Below are 10,757 nucleotides of genomic sequence, written 5' to 3' on the forward strand. Positions count from 1 at the left end.
GCTGGTGATGCCTGCAGTGTAAGGGATCCCTCTGCTATTGCACAACAGTATGAGATGAAAGGCCAACAAGTGGGTCAGGACACAAGAATGTGGAGTGAAAGGAAATGGCACGTGAGAGAGGGAAGAACGAAGATTTATTTGAACAAAGCACAAAAACAAGCACTTTTAAGCTAGAAAAGTACACTATTATATGAAGAAGCTCAATGGCGACGGCATATTAAGCTACTTCTCATGCCCTTTCGCTTTTCCCATGTCAGAGATGTGAATTCACACACACCAAAATGCTGTAGTTCTGCCCGTTGTTGTTGTCCCAAAATGGCTCTCTGTACCCTGCGGGCAGATAAATTAGGCAAAACTCTATCTTCCTCTTGGCATCCAGCACTTTAGGAATCGCTATATCAAATTCAAAGATGTCGGTCTGGGGTCCTCCGAAACGCTTCTGCACATACGTGCAGGGGACGTCCCTGTAGCTGTACCAGGAGTCAAAGGTGATGCGCACGTGCACGTCCTTCTGGAAGCTGAGGTTTCTGACTCGCGCGCTGCCTTGCAGGGCCTGTTCGGTGACGGCGCAGTTTTCCAGGGTGACCATGCTCTCGGCTAGCTTGGCTCGGAAGGACTGGAAGTCCAGTGAGGGCTGCGGGAAGCCCAGCTTGAGCTGCGTCCCCGGGCAGCAGGTGCTGACGGTGCAGCTGTATCCGTCCCCCGTCATGCTCCCCAAACCCTGCAGGGAGGGTAGTGGGCCGAGGTCACGCTGATCCTCCTCGTGGGAAAACACGCGCACGGCCGTCAGGGAGAAACCCAGCTTGTCTGCAAATACCACACGTCTGTTCTTGACCGGTATCAAAATGTCGCCATCATCATCATCGTCCAGGTCACTCAAGAAAGGTGAGAAGGGGTGACTCAGATGGTTGGCGACGTAGACGGGGAGCTGATCTGTTGCCGGGGGTCTGATGCAAGGCCGCTGAGGCTTCAGGATGGGAACCCACACGTGGGGACACAAGTGTTCACGCTGGTTCAAGCACAGCCGCACTGCAATCTCCACAAGTCCCGCCGAGTGAGCCCTGGAGCCCAGGCCAACCATTGGCAGAACACTTGGCAAGAAGTAAACAAGGAAGTTTAATAAAGACTGCTGCACTGGAGGTGGGGTTAAATTTGCAGTACAGTTTGCTCATAGGATGAATGAAAGAGCACATCTCAAGATCAAAGGGAATGTAAACATTTTATTTAATCGTCCTCATGTTGAAGGAGTAAAGCAAGACGTAAGATCCCGCAGCTGCAGGACAGCATACTTACGCTGGACTGGACATCTCCATGCTGGCAGAGTGATGGTGATGTTTACCTCAGTGGGTAAGCCTGTGTTTGAGACAAATGATGAAGCATGTCAGCATTACTGCAAACCTTCTGTTCAGTTTTTGTTTGCCTAGATAAAGAAGAAAATACAAAAATATGTTTCAAAGCTCCCACTTACTAACCCTCAAGCTCAGGAGGCTGGGCTACAGGCTGAGTTATCCCTCTGTCTGCAGGGCCAGCTGGGACTGACTCCTATTTTTACCAGCTCATTCAATACAGCAGAGAAGACTCTGCCCAGTTCAGTATGCTGTCCAATCAGGACCAACAAAGAGATACGTTTGTGTTTTTTTGCTCTTTCAATATTTACACAGATCCAGTGAAACATTATGACCACCCATGGTCCTGGACACCACTAGACTCCTGAAGGTTTGTTGTGGTATCCGACGCCAAGATGCTTGCAGCAGATCCTTTAAAGTGCTGTAAGCTGTGAGGTGGTTGGACCTGTGTGATGCATAGAGTTCAAAAGTTGGGGCTGTATGGATCATCGAGGAATTCATGTGTTTTGGTCTGAGATGTGCAAACCGACATCCGAACAAAAGCCAAAAAACGTCGCGAAGTCGTTGGCTGAAGCTGGTAGGACAGTGTCATTGTCCGCAGTGAAACGTGGCCAGTACAGAGATGGGCTGGAAGGCCACTCAGCGAGAAGGAAGACATTACTCCAAAAGAAACGTGAGAAGTTTGCAAATGTCTTCATCTAGTGAACTTGTTTTTTTGGATGCTTTCAACAAAGCAAAATAAAACATTTTGAGTTTTATGACAAAACAAACTATGAGAAAATGTGATTTAGCTGATCTCCACATGATCTCTGCAGCCGTAAGCATTCCAGTCTGTATGGCACTTGTTGAGCTCTGCTGCACGTGATTTCATTCTGCTTCATGGAAACTATTCCAGTCATGCTGGGCTCTATTCTCAGACACGTCAGTCGACACCAATCTCCGTGGAGGTCTGAGCTTTTGAGTCAACCCTCTCCTAGTTGGCACCTGGCTTGTCTCACAAAAGCATGTGCGACACGGAGGAAGGCCAAGTTACCAACGAATCCCAGCGAGCAACACTTTTATGAGCCACGTCCTACACGTAGAGCAACAGAGATGGACTTGGCAGTGGCGACCAGATTCGATGCCACTTTGAGCATTTGATATGACCTCAAAAATATTATACAACACGCATATAAGCCTGTTTTAGTTCCGATTACATTAACAAAACTAAAAACACTCTTAAAACCGGCATGTTGTTGCAACAGTTTAGGGATTTATTAAAAACAAAATTCCAAATTTTACTCAAGATCAAGATTCTGGATTGGACTTACGATACACCAACATCAGAACCAGTGGTACCCAAAGTTCTTTCCCTGGTTCAGCTGTGAATCAAGCCAATAGTGATACTTGATTCAGGTATGTTAGAGAAGGGAGACACCAAAATATGTAGGACTTTTGTCCTTGAGGACTGGATTTAGACACCTCCAATTCTAAACCAGTGCACCACTGCTCCTGGGATCATTTCTTGTGACAGTATTCTACATAGGAAAGATAAAGAAAAGTATAATATATTGGAAAAAAATATTCTGAAGAACTGATTGGAACAAAACAAAAAATTAACAAAAACAATCCCCAATTTTAATAACTTTTGTAAAATATAAGACCTTTATTTCAGTTTAACTGATTGAGCATTTAGAAATATTAATTTGGTAAATGACAATCCTGCTCAAATAAAATGCTTAAACACAAATTGTGTAAGGAGTCGTCTCCTGTTATTACAAAACTGTGCAGATTGAATATCAAGCACTTTCAAGGACATTACACAGGTGTCAAGTACTTTCTAAACCTTGAAAACAATTGTATTTAGAGGCTTCACAATAAGGAAGGAAGCACACACTGTTCAGACTTTTATTCATAAAAAGCTTTAAAAACAACAGAGTTTAGAGCTGCAGCAGTCGCATGAGAAGAGTGCGGGTCGATGTGACGGCTCTTCTAAACACGGTCGCTCGCTCTCTTTGTTCTTCACTTCCAACTGCTGAGCGATTACAGTGAGGCCAAACAATAAGCACTGATTGCACCCTCAGGCACGCTTACATAACCATGCTGCTTCAATAATTACAGCTCACAGTAGACAATGTTTATTCGGCTGAAGATGAAATGCGTCGATTGTACAAATGTATATTTACAACACAAAGTTAGCACATGGTGTACGGACATTTGCTGAATTTCAATTAACTTAGGAACACACGGACACACAAGTTCACGTCGATCGAACGACGTCCTCGTAGAAAACCACCGTTTTCCCCACACAAACGAGGGCACAGAAAGGCAGGAACTGTGGTGCCAAGCGAACTGAAAATTACTTCCCCCTCCGGTCAGGGAAGGCATCGTTATCGAGCGGCGGAGAAAAGGTCCAATAACGACGACGATGATGAGTCGTACTGATTCAGTGATGCAGAAAGAATCTGGGAACATGGCAGGTCATATTCTGGTGCGCGTGAGGCAACGATCTGAAAACTTAAGCACACTTCAGTTCTGATGATTGTAATGATCCAAAAATAACAGCACAGCCCTGCAGAAGCGGGGTTCTACTACGCCGTTTATCAAGGCGGTGGCGTCACAAACGCATCTGGATCTGTGTGACAGGAGTCACTCCTCTCTGAGGAGCAGCTCTCCTGATGTGACAAATGTTGATGCAGTTGTCCTTTCTGTTTCACAGGGCGGGAAAAAAATAGCAAATAATCTTCAGAAGAGAGAGAGAAAAAAAAAGAAAAGATCAACAAGGCCCAAAACGTAAAACTGTGTCTGAATTAGCATTTAAAAAGAAACTATGATTCAGAAAAAGGTTGATATGCAGCGCCCTGCAAGAAATCTAGACCCTAAAACTTTCATACTTAATCACATTGCAGTTATTAACTTCAATGTATTTTATTGTGACTTTGTCATAAATGAACACAAAGTAGAGAAATTGTAGTAATTGCAAAATAGTTTATATGAATACTTTTGCAAGAGTTGCAGTGTAAACAAAGATGTTGTAAATAGATTGTAAAATATAAAAATAAATAAAACCAAATTTCACCGAGAATATAAAGGTTGCAAAAAATTGATTAGCACCAAAAGGCTTAAGGCTCATTATTGATTACCCTCATGTATCATGCATACTTACTTACCTAAACGTGTTCAAATTAACTGCACAGCTCCACTAGAGACCAGAGGCGCTACAATGCGATAGCGCATCAGGTGCTGGGAGCCCTCTTCAAGATCCACAACAAAGTCTCTGACATAAACAAAAGAAGGCATTTCCAGATTGTCAATACCAGGAATATATTGCATCACAAAGAGGGGAGGTGGCTACACTCCCCCCTGCTGGACGCTTAGCCGAATGACAACACATGAAGAGAATCTGAAAGATAAAACGAGCACCTCTGTTCATCCGTTTCAGGCTCGATCAGAATATTTTCTTGCCGCTTCTTCACCCGCAGAAACACAAAAGAGTCCAGGCAGGGCTCCGGTACTGGGGTTACAGAAAAACAAAAGGGGTTAAGGATGCTGGTCAGAGATCATTCAAGGCACAGAATAAAGACGGATATTGTCACTTTACCTGCTTTGAGCATGTCCACAGCCTGCAGGTTTGGAGGCATGCGTTTCAGTGCTACAGCCTTCAGGTAGGTTTCTGTGTTGGTATAATACCTGGATGCAAAGTTATTATTATTATTCTTTACAATGATGAATCTTTTAACACAATGCGAGCCACAATGGCTGCACTCACTCTTTGGCAAAGGCAAACTCCTCCGGAGAAAGCAGAGACGGCTGACCCTCGACTAGAGACTTTTCTCTCTCCAGGACGTGGGGGAAGTGCTTCTCAATCTGGGTGCGGAAAGCGAAAACGTCAAGACACCGGCAGAGGTGGCGGCGACGTTTTCATACGCGTTTAACGGACCTTCTGAAGGCGGGATCGCAGGTAGCTGCTGAGGACGTAGCGGATCCTGTCTATCTCCATCCGATGGAAGCCGGCCTTGGCGTCGCCCTTCTTCACTCGCTGCAGGTTAGCTTCCTGTTGGAGGAAAAAGTCAGTCGACGGATTAGAGGAGGAAAAAAAAATGTTTCAGTTCAATTCTAAAATACTAGATTTTGTTGCAACTCATATCGTCGGACGATATGAGTTACTAAACGGGTGTTTAGTATTTTAACACCTGCAACACCTCAACCTTCCCCGCACCCCTCCAACAAAAAAAAGATGAACAAAAGTCGACAAAAAGAACAAATCAAAATGTAACAAAGATACTTCCAACAAGCTCCAACCATTAGCAGCGTCATTCTAGAGGCCAAACAAATAATGCCGCGCGAGTAAAGCGGACAAAGATCTAAACATCTATTTAGAGCTGATAATATCACAGCACGTTGTTCAGTAGTGAACGGTATTTGTAGATGGGTCATGAACCTGAAGCATGAAGACACACACAAACATGTTTATGAAGTGTCTGTGGTTTAGGTCATATCTCAAAAATGCTAGTAAAGACTTCTAGCGGTCAGTGGTTTTATCCATGATATGCTACCAGACTCGGTGCCGTGTATTCTGCTTATTTTAGTTATAAAGGCTGTTATTAGAGCTTCCCTCTTAATTAAAGACGAAACTCAAATGATGAAGCAGTCTTTCTGGCACTTTTTGGTGTTGACAATGGTGAAATCTGTCACCACTTTTATTCGATTTAAAAACTAGCTTATAAACTGTCCTGAAAGAAAATCGTGGTACTGAACAAATGAATGATGATTATTCCATATACGGACTGAGTCTTGTGTTGAGGTGTGTTATTGCAGGTAATTTCAGCTACAGTTCAATTGGAGAAAATGTGAATTTGTTTGAAATGTATTGTACAATACATATACATATATATGTATATATATATATACTGCCCATCTCTGATCATCTTACAAACAGCTTAGCATGTACAAGCTTGAATGTAGGGTACAACAATACTCCTCAACATAGTTTTGGTTTCCTAAGACACCCAGTATTTTTCCTACTTAAGCCTGTAGAGTAGCAACAGTTGTAACTCAGAGGTATTCCCCTGATACTTACCATATGAGTCAGCTGCTCCATCACACACTCCACCACCTCCGACCTGTTCTCCAGCAGCTCCGGGGAAAACTTCTCATTCAGCCAGGCCTGAGAGGCAGACACAGGTAGCAACACTGTGAGTGTAGAGCTAGTTGCGTCTGCAGCAGCGTGAAGAAGGCCTTAAAAGTCCCGTATGTGACTGCAAACGGTGTCATTTTCAGAGTCAGAGGCTCACCTGTTCTAGCTTAGCGATCAGCTCCGCCGGAGTCATAACGTCCTCCTCGCTGTCATCTTGGTTGATGTCGCTGCCGTCCTCCGACAAGGCGTCCGACATTGTTCTGCTGTAAAAACCCGCTGCCCCTTAAAGTTAATCACTTAAAAATATGTTGTGTAGATTCCTATACAATTTTTTAAAGATTTGGGAAACCCTTTGGACAAATGAGCATGAGGTGAGGACGGCTACTTATACAGCTGCAGGAAAAACCTTCTTGTTTATTCGCGCCACTGAGACTCTTCTCGCGGGAGTTAGGTTTGTTTTAAAACCCCGGATTGTGTCTGTCAGGCAAGCCTTCTCGTAAACCGAGTTTAATATGCACACCTGCCAAGCTGGATACTTTACTAAAATCCTTTAGTTTCTTAATATAGTGTCAAGATTTTGTCATTTTTTACACTACCCATCTTTGTGCTGCTACAGTACTCGCATTTAAAAAAAAATTAGAAGCAAGTCCACCTGAAGTACATAACTCGGGGAGTACAATTACTCTACTAACGCTCTACTACTTTATGTTCCTTAAACTTAAAAAAAAAAATAATGTTTTATTAGGATGCACGTATTTTGTTTGGATTTCACGAGACAAACCAACACAAACTGGAGCACATATATAAAGCGTAAGGTAAGGGTACTAATAAAAATCTACAAAATCTGGTATTTGGCTTCTTCTAATTTGATGATACCCTTTAAAATAATCCAAAATTTTATTCATCATCCAAAATCGGAAAGAGTGTGACACAATTGCAGATTTATAAAGATGCTGGTGACTAGATTAAAACAATACTATAAAAAAGAGCCTGCCAAAATGTCTCTATAACAATTTAAAAAAATAACTGACCATGTATTATCAGTAATTTTCCCAGTGTTAACAAAATGTCTTATTAGGTTTATGGGGTAACTATTTTTTAATTAAAAGGTCATTTGCTTTGGATCTCCATTTTTCCCTTGAGAAATGAAAAGAAAAAAAAACTTGTGTATGTGTGTTTTACAGAAATATTTAACTGAGACACAAAAGCATAGATAGATGATATCTGCATTGTAAATTGGCATATCTGCATTGTAAATTGGCATTATGCTAAAATCTGATATTTGTCTGTTAATGTGAAGTCATGATTAAAAACTGCACCTCTTGGATTGAGTTCATAAATTTTTTTTACCTGCTATTAGATGTTAGAAGCAGTCTTCTGAATCAAATCGAAATACACACAAGGTATGCTGCTGACCTCTCTAAAGAGGAAACAGCAACAGAGAACAGAAAAGCAACCTTGTCCAAACTCAGGAAACTGCTTCTCTTAAGTTGATCCACAATGTCGGGGAGCAGCGTTCAGTTATCTACCAAGTGTAAGTGAGTAGGGATTATCCCTAATGCCCAGAATTTATCCTGTCTATTGATGTTATAAAGTTATAAAGTCTTTCTCCATCACTGCAATGGAGTAGTCAACAAAATACTGTTATTTACAACCTTTGAACTGAGCCATAGTTTGTCATGTTTCACCTATTGGTTACATATTATAGTTTAATTGGTAGATTAAACTATAATTTCACTGCAACCTGATATTTTATTGGGGAATCAAAATAATCTTATCATTTTACTTATTTATTTTTAATTGAAAAATCTGGGGTGCATTTAAGTAGAGTCTTTATTACTCAGATACCCCAAAATAAAATCAAGTGAAATCAAGCACTTTCAGAAGTAACCTGTAATAACAAAGTCCATCTTTGTCACAGCATAAACACCAATGTTTACACTGTTTTTCAATGTTTTCACTGTTTTTACCTTACATGTATTGCTTCCGTGCAATACATGTAAGGTACCTATTACTCTACTAAAAGAGACGCAGAATAATTAATTTGGTGTTAAGAGATGAGCGTTTTTTACTGGAAACAAACTGCCATGAATTGAGCAGAACAAATTTGATGTTTTTGAACAATAACAATATTTGTTGTTAATCTGTCGCTAACAGATGAGTGTGTTTACTGGTAACCAAGTGCCACAAAGTGAACATCAGATTTTTACTTTTGCAAAATTTGCCAACGATATAAAACTTATTAATTTGGTTTTAAGAGATAAGCGGGGGTTTTTTCTGGTAACAAACTGCCACAAAGTATAAATCGAGATTTTTACTTTTGTGTTGATTGTGTGTTTAATATATTTACCACTAATGACAAAAATGTGTTTTACTTTTCTGCAAAATTCACCAACTGCACAATTCTTGTTTGTGTAAAATAAATAGTATTTCAAAAGAGCAGAAGAAATCTTATGTTTTTTGAGCAATAACAATTTTTGTTGCTAATCTGTTGCTAAGAGATGAGTGTCTTTACTGGTAACCAAGTGCCACGAAGTAAACATCTGATTTTTACTTTTGCGAAATGTACCAACGGTAAATGTCTTGTATCTAATCAGGTAAGCATTATTGCAAAAGAGCTTATGTTTTATAAACTAAATAACTTATTAATTTGGTGTTAAGAGATAAGCGGGTTTTTTCTGATAACGAACTGCCACGAAGTATAAATCGAGATTTTTACTTTTATGTTGAATGTGTGTTTAATATATTTACCACTAATGACACTTTTTTTTTACTTTTTTGCAAAATTCACCAACTGCACAATTCTTGTTAGTGTAAAATACTTAAGTAGTATTTCAAAAGAGCAGAAGAAATCTTGTTTTTTGAATAACAATTTTTGTTGCTAATCTGTTGCTAAGAGATGAGCGTGTTTACTGGTAACCAAGTGCCAAAGTAAAATTCAGATTTTTACTTTTGCAAAATGTACCAACGGTAATTGTTAGAACGACTTGATCCAATTGATAGTAACTGCGGCAACACTTGAAAACTGATTTTCACAGCTTCGCATTCAGTGTTGACTCTGCTTGAGAAATTTATCACTTAAAATAAACTGAGGTTTACAAAATAGAATATAACAATTCAGTCTGTTGTCTATGCCTGCATCTCCTTGCTGGGTCCTGTTGGGGATTTGAGGGGGTTTGTGCGTGATCAGAAGGCAGGGTAAATCCCATACAGATTGCCAGTCCATCACAGGGTAATATGTTATATAATTAAGTTTTTTTAGGATGAAAACTAATTTCACATAGGAATTCAGAGCTCTATGAAACGAACATGGTTTATGGAGTTAGCTTACAAAATAGTTTCTAACAATCTAATTGTCCTTTGCATTTCATTCACTGCACAGTAGTAGGTACAAAATTCAAAGGAACTTCAAAACTGTAGTTGTAAATCTAGGTAGCATGTATTTATACCCTGAATGTCAGCCTTGTCATTGGAAAATCATTTGGACTCCTAAAGTTACTGCCCTCGATTGTCACACCCGAATTAGACATTAAAGGCAGAGATAAATAGACAAGAGTCTTAGAGATAGAAAGGAAAGGCAAAACTATGGTATTTTCCCCCTATTGGTCATATTTCACGACTATATTTAACCATGACATCACACTTCACTAATTTCCTAACATTCTGAACTCCTGCAACGCAGTCACGCGAACTGAAAATGAATTTTAATCCTCAGCGCGAAAATATTTACATTTCCGCAAATACTTCCTGGGCCTAAACGTGACGTAATTTTTTTTCTTCTTCTCAATTTTACTCTACATTTACAAGAATTTCTGTTATCGCTCCACTACTTCCAGCTGCTTTAGACCACAATGTGGCTTGCAGCATAATCTCATTTGTGTGATTTCCTCTTTCTATTTCCTCCTCATTGCTCTTGCCTAAGAATTCTTTGTTATTTTCACCACCGACGAACTTACTTCCCCCTTGCCCATGCCACAGCAGTGACGCTCAGCATGACAGACCACAGTGTCGTGTCGTAAGCTCCGCGCTGCAGGGTGTCTTTGTTCAACAGACAGGGTTCAAACTCAAGAGTAAAAAATGTGTTGGCAGAAACAAAATCTACAACGGCAACAGCAAATAAATCGGCCCTATTAAAAAACTGAACAAAAATTAGCAAATAAAAAAAAAACTGTTTTTAAAGATTTTTGTTTATTTCTTTCTTTTCACTTTCTCTTTTAAATACATTTTAACAACGGCAAATTCTGGCAAAGACATTTTTTTTTCTTTTTTACAAAATATTTAACACTGATAAAAGG

General features: G+C 40.3%; 2 protein-coding genes across 2 annotated transcripts; both read right to left on the reverse strand.

Annotated features, from left to right (window-relative positions):
* Positions 1-115: 115 nt before the first annotated feature.
* ppp1r3c2b (protein phosphatase 1 regulatory subunit 3C2, duplicate b) lies at positions 116-1,627 on the reverse strand. The gene is made up of 3 exons (XM_008419065.2): positions 1,473-1,627; positions 1,294-1,353; positions 116-1,091 (listed from the first exon to the last, which is right to left on the reverse strand). Exons 2-3 carry the CDS (start codon positions 1,311-1,313, stop codon positions 254-256), a joined length of 858 nt encoding a protein of 285 aa, XP_008417287.1. The 5' UTR covers positions 1,314-1,353; positions 1,473-1,627; the 3' UTR covers positions 116-253.
* A 1,592-nt stretch (positions 1,628-3,219) lies between these two features.
* Positions 3,220-6,896, reverse strand: gins4 (GINS complex subunit 4 (Sld5 homolog)). The gene is made up of 8 exons (XM_008419066.2): positions 6,620-6,896; positions 6,406-6,492; positions 5,266-5,379; positions 5,095-5,192; positions 4,927-5,015; positions 4,749-4,839; positions 4,496-4,602; positions 3,220-4,068 (listed from the first exon to the last, which is right to left on the reverse strand). The coding sequence occupies exons 1-7, from the start codon at positions 6,716-6,718 to the stop codon at positions 4,506-4,508; spliced, it is 675 nt and encodes a 224-aa protein (XP_008417288.1). The 5' UTR covers positions 6,719-6,896; the 3' UTR covers positions 3,220-4,068; positions 4,496-4,505.
* Between the last annotated feature and the right edge of the window lie 3,861 nt (positions 6,897-10,757).

This window comes from Poecilia reticulata, linkage group LG9 (assembly GCF_000633615.1).
Source record: "Poecilia reticulata strain Guanapo linkage group LG9, Guppy_female_1.0+MT, whole genome shotgun sequence".
Classification (NCBI taxonomy): domain Eukaryota; kingdom Metazoa; phylum Chordata; class Actinopteri; order Cyprinodontiformes; family Poeciliidae; genus Poecilia; species Poecilia reticulata.

What these genes read in the sequence shown, in the direction of transcription:
- ppp1r3c2b (XM_008419065.2), bottom strand. Translation starts at nt 1,313, where the DNA reads ATGGAGATGTCCAGTCCAGC. An exon ending in ATGGAGATGTCCAGTCCAGC is followed by an intron (nt 1,092 to 1,293) that starts GTAAGTATGCTG and finishes CTTCTTGCCAAG; the next exon opens with TGTTCTGCCAATGGTTGGCC.
- gins4 (XM_008419066.2), bottom strand. Translation starts at nt 6,718, where the DNA reads ATGTCGGACGCCTTGTCGGAGGACGGCAGCGACATCAACCAAGATGAC. An exon ending in TGCGATCCCGCCTTCAGAAG is followed by an intron (nt 5,193 to 5,265) that starts GTCCGTTAAACG and finishes TTCCGCACCCAG; the next exon opens with ATTGAGAAGCACTTCCCCCA. An exon ending in CCTGAAACGGATGAACAGAG is followed by an intron (nt 4,603 to 4,748) that starts GTGCTCGTTTTA and finishes TGTTTATGTCAG; the next exon opens with AGACTTTGTTGTGGATCTTG.